Source organism: Mchenga conophoros, linkage group LG23, assembly GCF_057382185.1.
Source record: "Mchenga conophoros isolate Kocher_MC1m ecotype Shallow Benthic linkage group LG23, M_conophoros_male_GT1.1, whole genome shotgun sequence".
NCBI lineage: Eukaryota > Metazoa > Chordata > Actinopteri > Cichliformes > Cichlidae > Mchenga > Mchenga conophoros.
Genome location: NC_140547.1, coordinates 49959359 through 49973815, shown reverse-complemented (window position 1 = coordinate 49973815; position 14457 = coordinate 49959359). Strand labels below are relative to the sequence as shown.

The window sequence follows — 14457 nt, the reverse complement described above, 5'->3', positions numbered from 1 at the left end:
GAAGTGGGAGCCCACCATCACCTCCGTCATTAAGAAAGCCCAGCAGAGGATGTACTTCCTGAGGCAGCTGAAGAAATTCAATCTGCCAACACGGACGATGATGCAATTCTACACTGCAATCATCGAGTCCATCCTCACCTCCTCCATCACTGTGTGGTACGCTGGAGCCACTGTCAGGGACAAACAGAGACTGCAGCGTGTTGTGCGCTCTGCTGACAAGGTGATTGGCTGCAGACTCCCATCTCTGCAGGACCTGTACACCTCCAGGACACTGGGGCGTGCAGCTCGGATCTCAGCTGACCCTTCTCACCCTGGACACAGTCTGTTTGACCTGCTCCCCTCAGGCAGGAGGCTCCGGTCCATTCGCACCAGAACCTCTCGCCATAAGAACAGTTTCTTCCCCTCTGCTGTCGGACACATGAACAATAACCGTATGACTGTTCCCACCACTAACACATGACCCTATGCTGTGTTCACTGCATCATTCCATGTTTGGCACTGATCACCACCTGCACTCATGTATATATCATGTATATATCTATCTACTTAGCACTTTTAATTCTTATTCTTATTTTTATATTTTTATGACAGTATGTTTGCACTGAAGCACCGCAGCAATTTCCTAATGTTGTAAACCTGCTCAACATTTGGCAATAAAACCCTTTCTGATTCTGATTCTGATGCTTAGAGGTGTATAATCAATTGTGTACTGATAGGATGTGTGATCTTTAGCAGGCTGCAAAGGCTTGGTGTGTATTCCACACTGGAATGCACACCTACATCCTGGGAGCATGGGAAGAGGTCGTACCTTGTTTTATTGTTTTATGGCAGGATAAACGTGGCTGTATCTGTTTTATGCTAAGTGCCTTTTGTTTAGATGAACTGTTGGACTTCCAGACCAGCAGGTTTAGGGAAGTCATTTATGGGGTCACACTCTGACCCCCCCCCCCCCCCCCCCCCCACACACACACACACACAGTATTCTTTGTTCACATGTATACCTATGTAGACGTCATATGTTAATGACCCTATGCATATTCATGTAACCACAATAAAAGGAGTGCAATGGGGAACGACACTTGGCTCCAGGCAGGTCTCCCTCATGCATAACTTTCTGCTTCTTAATTCAGATCAAACTGAGGTTATTGTACTCGGCCCTGAAAAGCTTAGAAATATGGTATCTAAGCAGATTCTTACTCTGGATGGCATTACCTTGGCCTCCAGTAACGCTGTGAGGAACCTTGGAGTCATTTTTGACCAGGACATGTCCTTCAACGCACATATTAAACAAATATGTAAGACTGCTTTCTTCCATTTGTGCAACATTTCTAAAATTAGAAATATCCTGTCTCAGAGTGATGCTGAAAAACTAGTTCATGCATTTATTACTTCCAGGCTGGACTACTGTAATTCATTATTATCAGGATGTCCAAAAAACTCCCTGAAAACCTTCAGCTAATCCAAAATGCTGCAGCAAGAGTCCTGACAGGGACTAGAAAGAGAGAGCAGATTTCTCCTGTTTTGGCTTCCCTTCATTGGCTTCCTGTTAAATCCAGAATTGAATTCAAAATCCTGCTCCTCACATACAAGGTCTTAAATAATCAGGCCCCATCTTATCTTAATGACCTTGTAGTACCATATCACCCTATTAGAGCACTTCGCTCTCGCTCTGCAGGCCTACTTGTTGTTCCTAGAGTATTTAAAAGTAGAATGGGAGGCAGAGCCTTCAGTTTTCAGGCCCCTCTTCTGTGGAACCAGCTTCCAGTTCGGATTCGGGAGACAGACACTATCTCTACTTTTAAGATTAGGCTTCAAACTTTCCTTTTTGCTAAAGCATATAGTTAGGGCTGGACCAGGTGACCCTGAATCCTCCCTTAGTTATGCTGCAATAGACGTAGGCTGCCGGGGATTCCCATGATGCATTGAGTTTTTCCTTTCCAGTCACCTTTCTCACTCACTATGTATTAATAGACCTCTCTGCATTAAATCATATCTGTTATTAACCTCTGTCTCTCTTCCACAGCATGTCTTTTATCCTGTCTTCCTTCTCTCACCCCAACCAGCAGATGGCCCCGCCCCTCCCTGAGCCTGGTTCTGCCGGAGGTTTCTTCCTGTAAAAAGGGAGTTTTTCCTTCCCACTGTCGCCAAAGTGCTTGCTCATAGAGGGTCATATGATTGTTGGGCTTTTCTCTGTATCTATGAAGCGCCTTGAGGCGACTTTTGTTGTGATTTGGCGCTATATAAATAAAATTGAATTGAATTGAATGAGTAACAAGAAGAACTTTGCCTACTTCGTGTCTTGCTTGCTGTGTAATTATATTGTCTTCAACGTTCCAGCGAATAGGTTCAAGCTACAAACCTATCACCCACCCACACAGACACATCTCCTCTCTGGAGCAAAACTTCTGCTTCATCTCCGCCTCTTTTCTTCATCCTCCGCCTCTCTTTTCTCTTCTTCGGTGTTCTGCAGCCACAGAGCCTCACAGCCGTTAGCACGCCCATACCTGAGCAGCTAGCATTACCCAGCATGCCGTGCAGCAGTGTCAGTTTGTAAATGTGCAAGAATTCCTGCTCCAAACTGTTTCACAGAGTGCTGTGTGCTGTGACCTTTGACCTGCTAAAGACAGTCAGCTGTGGATTATTCATTGTTGTGTCTGATACTTAGAACTGTGAGGAAGAAGCTACACAGTTAATCAGGGTCCCCTCTCTCTGAATCAGGAAAGGTGGGCAGGCCGCGTGTGGGCCGCGGGCCATACGTTGAGTATCACTGTTTGAAATGTGAACATTGTTCTGCTGCAGTCAATGGACTAAACCAGAGAAGAAGAAAACAGACTTTACCATGAAGATCCTCAGTGTGGATCAGTATAATATCAGCCTGATGTCTGCAGTTTAGTGTCAGCACAACTTTCACATCATATTCATCTCAGCACAACTAAAACATGCTGACTGACCTCAGAGTTTCAAGTTTACATCCTGGACTCTCCAGGAAACCACACAGATGCTTCACTCCTGGATCCTGCAGGTTGTAGTTGTCGCTCAGGTCCAGCTCTCTCAGATGGGAGGGGTTGGACTTCAGTGCTGCTGCCAGATAATCACAGCTGATCTCTGACAAACCACAGTCCATAAATCTGTATAAAGAATGAAAGATGTAAGTTTATTAGACAAAGTGCTTGAAATCATTCAGTGTTTCATCATCTGTTCAGAGCTGAAGAAGGTTCAGAATGTAGAAGTTTAGAAAATGGAAACTCCAAACAGCTGAAGCCAACAGGAAGCAGCTTCAAACAAACACAACAAGAGAAAAAACTCTGAATGTTTCACATTAAAGTCGTACATTTCTCATAAAAACAGGACAAAGACTTGAAAAAGTTGTGTTTTTCCTTCCAGGAACCACATGGCTTCACTTTTAAAGGTGAAGTGTGACAGAAATGGACATATTTGAAGTCCAACACCTTTTTCCAGTCACATTATTAAAGCAGACAAACTACAAGCTCATTTTCATTCCAACAAGTCATCTTCTGACCTGGACTAACAACACTGGTCTCTATGTGCAGCTGGCTGTGAGACCAGTGCTCAGGGAGCGTCTACAAAGTGCAACACTGAAAGAACATCACACACTCATTTGCTTCCAGCACTTTCACACAAACATCTACTGTCATCATTCATGTTTCTGCTCCTCTGGATTCACACGGAGCCTCTGCTCATGCCGTTGCCATGGTGAATCATAGTATGTGGCTCCATAACTCAGACTGAGCATGTTCAGAGCTGATTGGCCTGACTCTGATCAGCTGATCTAGAAGAGGAAACTCTGCTATATGTACATTATGACATCTACACCTGAATCACAACACTCACACAAATATATCAACTGTGTTTAATATTTTGGCACGTAGATCATTTATGTGCTTCAGCTCTTCTTACATTTTACCACCAACATGTTTCAAAAGGAGCAGCTTTTACTTTGAAGGCCAGCTGTCTGTGTTTCCTGTTTTCATTGTTGGATAATGAAAGAAGTCGATGCTTCAGTGCTTTGAATTGTGTTACACAAAGCAAAGTTTTCTCGTTGTTCAGGCAGAATCGAGCGTTGAAGAATGAATTCACACGTCAATAAACATTTTCATCAGCACAAGCAGGACAATGAAAGCAGGAAATACCCCAAACTGCCATTTCTCATTCTACAACTTCAACAACTGCACATGAATTATACTTCATACACAGACCCACAGTCTCTGATTGCTCTGAAATCTCACTGACAGCCAATAGAAATAAAGAAAAGTCCAGACTGACAGTCTCTGTGGGGTTAGGCAGTGAACTGCTCACGCTGCGTTAAAGTGCATCACAAACTATTGGAATTGGATCCAACTTTGTGAAGCAGATTTCTTCTCAGCTGCTGTTTTGAACATTTCCTCATGAACTGTATTAAACTCTGTAAATGAACTGAGAACTATTTCTACATTTGAAACTATGGATTCATTTTCCCGTTCACTTCTGTACGTTAGTGTATAAATGAATGTTAGACTGGGCTCCATGGAAACACTTGGACTGGTCTCAGCTGCCTTCTTTCTGTAGTCCTTTCTCTTCTCCAGCTTCTGTTTGAAATCCTCTCACAGAGCCTGAAACCTGCTTTGCTGTCATGTGTGGGCCTGTGTTCCTCTGCTTTAACACAAACCTCACCACAGCAGCTGTGTGGGTCGTCTCTGTAGCAGCCAGATCAGCTTCTGATACATGAACATCATCACAGCTCCTAACTTCACCTTTATTAGCTTTGACATTCATGTCTTTCTTTTCTCTGTCTGTTTCCACACAAGCTCAAAGTCTCTGCAGCCTGTTTTTATCTGCTATCATCAGCTCTCCAACAGCCTCATTCACATCCCTCACACACTCTACAGCCTCACCAGTACTGACTTCATCTTCACTGACTGATGGAGCACAACATGAACCTGTGGAGGCTGAAAAGCTGTCCTGACAAACATCTCCCCATCACCACTCCACTTCTGTCAGCCTTTAAATGAACCCTGCTCAAGTCTGTCACTTCTATTTGGAGCCAAGAGGAAAAACTGTTGTTCAGTCGTTTGGAAAGACACAACATTTCTGAAAGCACTCAAACGTCTTCACATTTGTCTTCAGACACATCCTGAACATTTAGGAACTAAAGAACGTTTCAAATATCAAAGATCTGAAATATAGAAAAACAACAACAGCTGCAGTCAGTGAACTCACCTCAGAGTCTCCAGTCGACAGTTTGGACTCTCCAGTCCAGCACACAGAAGCTTCACGCCTGAATCCTGCAGCTTGTTCTTACTCATGTCCAGTTCTGTCAGATGGGAGGGGATGGACTTCAGAGCCGAGGCCACAACTTCACAGTGAGTCTCTGAGAGTCCACAGTCAGCCAGTCTGTGATCATAGAAAATACAAAATGTGTTATTATAAAAGCAGAAAGTCTGCATTATAAACACAGACTGAATGTATATGAAGACAAAACAGAGTGAGGTCATAATCTGATGAACATCTGCTCTTCACATCTGTGCTTCAGCTCCTCTTACTGTGTTTGACATGACACAACGATTCAGTCTCTCTCAGACCTGCAGACTTTTAATGAGAATCTTTGTTTGGCTTTAATCTGCAGATGAAGGAGGAAGATGGTGTCACATTTAGGCTTCCATAATGTCCACAGTCTGTCAGTGAGATCTGATCCAGAGTCAGAGTGAAGACACACATGTGGACTGTTTCCTGTCTTGAATCCAGAACATTTTGAATGAGCTCAGCTCAGTGAAGAGTTCCAGCTGGAAAGACGATCTCTGTTTGCTACCTGCTGCTGTCAGGTACGACTGTTCACGTCCACACTCAGGAAAAATCTGCGGACTGTCACCAAACGGAGCAGAAATGTCATCACTGGACAATAATGATGAATGAACTCAGAGCTGCTGATATCACATCTGATTTCAGGGGAACTAAACACAGAAATGATTGGCTCGTTTTAGCTTTCTGTGCCATTAGTCTGCAGGTTTATCACTAGTTGGCAGAAACAGACTTGTATTAATGTTCAGCGCTTCAGTGTTTATGACTCCAGATCCAGGTGACAGCAAGTCAAAATGATGTTACCTGTCTGTGTCCAGCAGCAGCCTTTGAATATTGTTATAAACTCACATGGATCAGTTTGTCTTTGATTGGTTTGTAAAGTTCAAATTCATTTATATTCATCAACTCTAAATGAAAAATGTTTTTCTTCTTCTATGTTTATTATTAGAGTAACAAATTCTTATAGTTTCCTGTTGTTGAGAATTTCAGTGTAAAACCACTCGGACCTGTGCATCACTGCACACTGTGAAAGTATTACTGCAGTTTAATCTATAATCCTAATCAGTGTGTTTACTGGACTGTAGTCAGACCTCCGTTATACCAAAGGAAACACTGAACGTCTTCAAAGTCACAATAAATTTATACTAAATGCTAATAAATACTGGAGTGTTAGAAAAGATGCTTCCAGCGTGTTTGTCTTTGATAGGGTTTATTCTGTTCGTCTACAGTCTGACCACTTGGGGGCGCTTTTGTCTCTTTTGCTCTGAGCCTTGGGTTTATTCAAACTGATTTTAATAAACTATTTTCTGCAAGTTGAAGCTTCATCTCCATCTCCAGTGGTTGTTGCATATTTTATGACTATATTAGTAACAGTCAGAGAGTTTAGAGTAAATTAGATCTTCACGTTTGATTTTTGACACAACATAAATGGTGAGCCAGTGTCAGAGGAAGTGACAGCATCCACCGAGGACCGGGGGGAGTGGGAGGACTGGGGGACCAGGCCAACAAAAAGGTGATCACTGATACAGGTCAGCAAACATTTGCTCATTTGGTGTCTTAGAGCAGACTCCGCCCAGCTTTGTCGTCCATGGTTGCTCTTTCAAAAGGAATCTAGTAACATATTATTTTACTTAATGATCTACTGACACCACTGACTATGCAGGACAACCCCACGTCTGGAGCCAGTGCACATGTGCAGTTCAATTCCTGGGCAGGTTCTGAAGATGGCCGAGCTGTCGAGGACAAAGTTACTAATGTGAAGCTAATGTGGTTAACAAAGATCTTCATAACCATGTGGAGCAGAGTGTGCTTTCACCGTGGAGAAATCACACTGAAGAACTCGGCACACATTTTGGGGGCCTTTCTGTTTGTTGCTACAATCTGCAAATTTCATTAAAAGTTTAATAAACTATCATCTGGTCTTTATTTTTAGTTAGCACATACCTTAAAAACTCTAAGCTGTAAGCTAATGATAGTTATATAACAGCAGATGCATGCTGGTGCAATAAGCTGTATGTTTTATTTTTGATCTGATTAGTCAAATAATCACAAAAATAATCGTTTGTGGCAGCCCTAGTGTGACCTCAAATAAGAAATGATTGCAGTTTATGACTGAGTAACTAAACTATCACCAACTGATAATATTAATGATCACATCTGGACTCACCGAGCCTTTCTGAAGTTCCTCACAGCTGGAATCAGTCTCTGTCGTCCCTCCTTTGTTGTGTTGTACTTCTTCAGGTCCAACTCATCCAGAACCTCCTCTGACATCTGCAGCATGAAGGCCAGAGCTGAGCAGTGGATCTCAGAGAGTTTCTTTGATTTGTTCTCTGACTTCAGGAACTCTTGGATCTCCTGAGATAATAAGATGTCGTTCATCTCCATCAGACAGTGGAAGATGTTGATGCTTCTGTCAGGAGAGGATTTTGTCTTCCTTTCTTTGAGATTCTTGATGACTCTCTGGATGGTTTCTGGACTGTTCTCTGTCTGACCCAGCAGACCTCCTAAGAGTCTCTGGTTGGACTCCAGACAGAGGCCATGAAGGAAGCGAACAAACAGGTCCAGACGACCATTTTTACTCCTGAAGGATTTTGTTAGTGTTTCCATCAAAAAATTGTCCAGAGATGACTCTTTGTATTTTTTTCCCAGGAAGTCCTTCAGCACCTCTGACTTCCTGTTGGTGAAACAGTGGAACATGTAGACTGCAGCCAGAAACTCCTGGATGCTCAGATGAACAAAGCAGTAGACTGGTTTCTGGAAGATCACACACTCTCTTTTGAAGATCTCTGTACAAACTCCTGAGTACACCGAGGCCTCTGTCACATCCAGACCACACTGCTCCAGGTCTTCTTGGTAGAACATGATGTTTCCTTTCTCCAGATGTTCAAACGCCAGCCTCCCCAGCTTCAGAAGAACTTCCCTGTCAGCCTCCGTCAGCTCCTGTGGACTCGTCTCATGTCCCTCGTGGTACTTGTTCTTCTTCCTCTTTGTCTGAACCAGCAGGAAGTGTGAGTACATGTCAGTCAGGGTCTTGGGCAGCTCTCCTCTCTGCTCTGTAGTCAACATGTGCTCCAGAACTGTAGCAGTGATCCAGCAGAAGACTGGGATTCTACACATGATGTGGAGGCTCCTGGATGTCTTCATGTGGGAGATGATTCTGCTGGACAGCTCTTCATCACTGAATCTCCTCCTGAAGTACTCCTCTTTCTGGGCGTCAGTGAAGCCTCGTACTTCTGTTAGCCTGTCAACACATGTAGGAGGGATCTGATTGGCCGCTGCAGGTCGGGAAGTTATCCAGACGAGAGCCGAGGGAAGCAGATTCCCCTGGATGAGGTTTGTCAGCAGCTGGCTGACTGATGACTTCTGTGTGACATCAGACAGCAGCTTCCTGTTGGTGAAATCCAATGAAAGTCTGCTTTCATCCAGGCCGTCAAAGATGAACAAAAGCTGAGAGACAGCCAGCTTCTCTGCTGTGACCTTCTGTAGTGTTGGATGGAAAACATGGAGCAGCTCCAGAAGACTGTACTGCTCCTCTCTGATCAGGTTCAGCTCCCTGAATGAAAGCAGAACCACCACACTGACATGTTGGTTCTCCAAGCCCTCTGCCCAGTCCAGAGTGAACTTCTGCACTGAGAAGGTTTTTCCAACACCAGCCACGCCGTTGGTCAGAACCACTCTGATGGGTCTCTGTTGGTCAGGTAAGGCTTTAAAGATGTCCTGGCACCTGATTGGAGTGTCATGGAGGGCGTCCATCTTGGAAGCTGTCTCCAGCTGCCTCACCTCATGTTGGCTATGAACCTCTTCACTCTGTCCCTCTGTGATGTAGAGCTCAGTGTAGATCCTGTTGAGGAGGGTTCTACTTCCTGTTTCATCACTTCCTTCAGTCACACGTTCACATCTCCTCCTCAGACTGATCTTATGTTCATCTAAAACCTCCTGCAGACCAACATCTGCTGAAAGAAAGAAAAACAGACAGAAAACTCTTCAATGTCTGAACAACAACAAGAAGTCCAGTTTTCAGAAATGAGTCCATCAGCAGACAGATGTTCAGTCTTACTTTGTACACAGCTGCTCTGACTGGCTGTCTGCAGTCCAGCTCTGCTTCTGGATCTTTCTCCACACTGGGGACAGGACCAGTCTCCTGATGAAGCAGACTGGTCCCAGTATGAGGAGATGCACTGTCTGCAGAACCAGTGTCCACAGCTGGTAGAGACTGGATCCTTCAGGACGTCCTGACACAAAGCACAGCAGGACAGCTGCTCCTCCTCACAGACACCACTCCTCTTCCTCTTCCTCCCTCTGTGAACACATTTCTTTATCACTAAAATCATTGACTGTCAGTGACAAACATCCAGATTTGATGACACTGTGCAGAAGCTCTGATGGTCACAGAGAAAAGTCAAAGTGGAGAAACTTGTGTTTGAGTTCAGAATCCAAGTTTCCTTTGCTGTTCCTGCCTGTCTTATTAAACACAGAGTGATCAGCCTACAAACTCCACAGTAAAAGCCTTCATCACAGAGCTGATTATGTCCTTCACTGGATGTACTGGAAGTTTGGGATCCATCACTTTCAACTGACCTTTGACCTCCTCTAAAAACTGTGGTGGAGCAGCGGTGTCACATTCAGAGCTTTCAGCTTTATTTTGAAAGAGTTCAGTCATCAGGAAGTGAACTTCTGGGTTCTGATTTCCTTTCTATTATTTTACAGAAGTGAAGAAGAAGAACTAAAAGCTTTGAAATGATCTGAGTGATATTTTTGAACATTGCCACCAAATTGAGTTCAGCCTCCAGCAGTAACTTTGTTTCATGATGCCTCCCTGATGATGTGATGTTTGATTACAAACCTGTTTATGTGTTAGACATTAATCACATGAACACAGGCAGAAAAAAGAAGCCAATGAAACAAATGACAGAAACGTGTTCATTCACTGCCATGATCCATATTTGATATGTACAGATGTTTGTAAAGAACACGTGTGCAGCGCTTTGTTCTGAGTATCTGCTGTCAGCACACAGTGCAGCAATAACTACAACCACACGTTTCTGTAGATCCTGAACATCAGCCTGGAGGAATCTGACCTCAGGTCTGCACACAGAGGAGCTTCACCTCTGGGATGATGCTGGCTTCAGCTCCTTCTACAATCAGGCAGAAGCTTCTGCACCATCAGGACACAAACAGAGAGGAGCTTCTATCCTCAGACCATCCAAGTCCTAAATCAGAACATGCTCCCCTCATAGCATCACCATCAGGGTTTAAACAGGACCTTACATCATGTTCTTGTCTCACTGTCATATTTCAGATCATACCTGATTCATTATGACGTCACACGCTGCTACACTGATCCTGCTGCTTCATTACTGCTGATATTACTCTGCTCACTCTGTTCAGTTACTCTGTTTACATCACTTTGCTCATTTGCTTTGTTCTGCTTGCACTGCTCTGTCAGTACATGCTGTGCTAATGTGGCACAAAGCACTTTAACATTACATCTGCACAATGTTTCATTATTTCATTTAATGATTGTTTCTAATGTTTTGTCCAGTCACAGGAGCAGCTCAGCACATTTCACTGTGTTGTACGTGTATGACGATGCCTGTGACAAATAAACAGCCTCGGACTCTTCAATCTTCTGCATTTCTTTGGTGATCAGCTCAGTGGCCTGTTGAGACCATCTTTCTATTTCTGATGACTCAGTTCAGATTATTATCCTGATACTTTCTTTTAAAATGTGATGAAATCATTTATCTGATGTTCTGACACAAATACACCAAAACAATCCCAAACAGCACAAACCACCACGTTACACACAGTGTAATAAAAATACAGGCAACTACAAATAAAAACACTTTAAAATATAAACTAAAATTACAAAGTGGTCACAGAATTTCAAACACCCGTAAATGAGTCAGCAGCTCTCTTACATGGTCAGCTGAGCTCCATGATTGAAGAACGTTGTTGCTGCAGGTTCATCACTGAAGAGTGGAGGATTGTCTTTGGACCAGTCACTCCTCACAGACACACAGCTGGATGCTGGAGACTGTGACCTCTGACCTCTGCAAACACAAACACATCACATGAATTACTGATTAATCTCTCTTTAAAATCTTTTAAGCAGCTGCAAACACACAAACTGGATGATGTGATGGTTTCTGTCAGTAATAGTTGTCTCAGATTAGAGTACAGACGGCTGCAGAGACGTTCACAGCAGCAGAGAAGAAATCATTACCTTGGATTGCATTACTACTACGATTGATACTAGCATTATCGTACCCGGACCACCATTAGGAATCATTTATGATGTCACTGGCAGAACATTTATAGAAATAACCTTTGAACTCTGAGTCAGCAGCTCTCTTACATGGTCAGCTGAGCTCCATGATTGAAGTTCACTGTTGGTGCAGGTTCATGACTGAAATGTGGAGGATATTCTTTGGACCGGTCACTCCTCACAGACACACAGCTGGATGCTGGAGACTGTGACCTCTGACCTCTGCAAACACAACCACATTGCATTCATTTCACATCAATTAGTACACCACAAAAGGCATGCAAGAAACACAGTATGAAGGCAAACTTCTGGCTTCAATAACATTCAACAGGTCAGGTGGAAACTTTTCTCAGATTTGATTCATGTTTTTATAGAACGATCCAGCTAAAAAAAATATACCATTAGGTCAGGGGTCAGCAACCTTCAGGACCCAAAGAGCCATTTGGAGCCAGTTTCCACGCAAAAGAAAACACTGGGAGCCACAAATACTTTTTGACATCTAGAATGAAGATAACACTGTATATACTGTTTTTTACCTTTATGCTTTGTGTGAACAACTAAGGTGTGTTGCTTATGAAATCCATGAAGTGCTACAGAGAAAATTACATGTTATTTATGTAATGAACACATTTGAACTCTTAAAGAAATATAACCAAAGGAAAGACACCCAGCTGAACTAAAATGATGTAGCAAACAAAAACTGCTGTGAGCCGCCACCCTTATATCTCCTTTGGGCTTTTGGAGCCTTGACCTGACTTTTAAAAAATAATTGGAAAAAAAGCTCTATGCTGCTGAAAGATGAAAAATAGATATTTGCAAAATTCTGCCTAAATATGTATTTTACCTGGTTAATGTGTGTGGCGGGGCGTGGTCTGCAGCGCCGCTGCAGGGGAGGCGGACGCACCTGAGCGGCACCCGCAATCACGCCTCGCCGCCTTAACGTCTGTGCTGTTGTGTTGGTGTGTGTCGGGCTGTGAGCTGCAAAGCTACAGCCGGCTGTGTGCGTACAGCAACCGTGTGTGAAAAGTGGTCAATAAAGAGAAGCTGAAAAGCGTGTTCATGCAAACATCGTCGGGTCTGCCGTGATATGTTTACAACGGGACTTCTGCTCCTGAACCTCTGCGCACAGCGTCTGCAGGTCGGGGCTGTACGAAGTCACTTTCATCTTTACAGGACTGTAAGCTGTCGTCTGTGAGGCGTGAGCGGTGTTTGTTTTTAACATAGTTCACGGTGGAGAACAGCTGCTGACATAATGTGGATCCGAAGATCCATAATTGGCCTACCTGGGGCTGAAAGTCTCGATAAATGCACGGCGTTTCGGCGGGTACACCGGCTTCCGCGAGTGTGACGCTTATTTGAACGATGAAAAAATAATAAAATATAATTTTCTTTTTATATTTCAATATCACAATAATCTTCCAATTTAGAACTACAAGTTAAAAAAGAACATAAATAAAATACACTTCAGCTAAATACTTCTAATTTATTTTCCCAAACCACGAGGAGCCGCACTGTAAGGACTAAAGAGCCGCAGGTTGCCGACCCCTGCATTAGTGTTAGTCAATGTTGCAACTGAACTGAAAAACAAAAGATTTTGGTCAGGTCCAAAGAAACAAAGTCACTATTAATACAACACAACCCCCCCAAAAAGAGCCATGTAGACCCCGGGCTCTATGGGTCTTGTGCTCGGAGCTTGTTCCTGTGCTGCCATGATTAGTGCCTCTGTGCTGTCTTTCAGTCCAGCTTTGTTCAGCCACTGGTAGGATTTCTGGATGTCAGCCACTTCCTCTGCCTGCTGGTGGTGCAAACTGTGTTGTTCTGAGTTTCATTGGACGTCTTTGTCCAAAGCACCAGACAAAGGGCAAAGTAGATGCATTTGCATCAGCAGGAAAATACACCCCAAACTAGCATCATCATTATACAACTTTAACAACTGCCACTAAATGATACTTCATACACAGACCAGTGTTAGGTTAAGTTATGATGTCACTGGTAGAACATTTATAGAAACAACCTTTGAACTCTGAGTCAGCAGCTCTCTTACATGGTCAGCTGAGCTCCATGATTGAAGAACATTGTTGCTGCAGGTTCATTACTGAAGGCTGGAGGTTTTTCTCTGGACCAGTCACTCCTCACAGACACACAGCTGGATACTGGAGACTGTGACCTCTGACCTCTGCAAACACAAACATCAATAAGTGATCAGTTCTCTCTGACAGCCATATGATCAGCTGATCCCTCTGTGATATTGTGTCTGCCTCATAACGCTGACAGGTCAGCCAATCATCAGCGGTTTTTTCTGTCTCTGAATGAACTCAGTTTGTTCTCAGCTCTTCTCTCTGATTCTGCTGCACTGACTTCACTTAAACTTACAGAGTTCAGATCTTAGCAAGAAAACAAGTCAATAAAAATCAAACTCAGATCAAACAGTTTGAACCAATCACAGATCAATGATTCTGTCATGGTTATGTTGAAATGACTAATAAAGTTAGTAGTGTTCTTACGTTATTGCTGCAGGTCCATGACTGTAAGGTGGAGGTGTTTGTGTAACCCCGTCACTCCTCACAGACACACAGCTGGATGCTGCTCCGTCCTCTTCCTCCATCTTCTTGATGTCAGGGTGGAGTTAGTCTGAGAGGTAAACACACACACTCAGAGGTGCTGTTGTACTGGAAGCATCACACTGACGGCTTTCTAATGTTGGAGCTTTGGCCCTAAAGTCCAAACCAGTTATTTTAGAGGCTCAAAGTCTTTAAAAAACACCAAAACCATCACATTATTTAATAAGTACATGATCAGGTGGATGAAGGAACTCAGTGTGTTTGGGATCATCATCATGGTGAGGAGCCCACATGTTACGGCTCCTTTGGAGAGAAGCTGAGGATCACTGCAGG

The 14457-nt window shown here is 43.5% G+C and overlaps 1 protein-coding gene across 1 annotated transcript in view; it reads right to left on the bottom strand.

Moving 5' to 3' along the window:
* Positions 1-14457, bottom strand: part of LOC146548244 (NACHT, LRR and PYD domains-containing protein 12-like) — a 115082-nt gene that overhangs the window by 13251 nt on the left and 87374 nt on the right. Inside the window, exons 3-5 of the mRNA XM_085266163.1 lie at positions 7463-8658; positions 5218-5391; positions 2952-3128 (exon numbers count right to left, since the gene is read on the bottom strand). Of these exons, the coding sequence (XP_085122289.1) occupies positions 2952-3128; positions 5218-5391; positions 7463-8658 (1547 nt within the window). The remainder of the gene's footprint in view (positions 1-2951; positions 3129-5217; positions 5392-7462; positions 8659-14457) is intronic.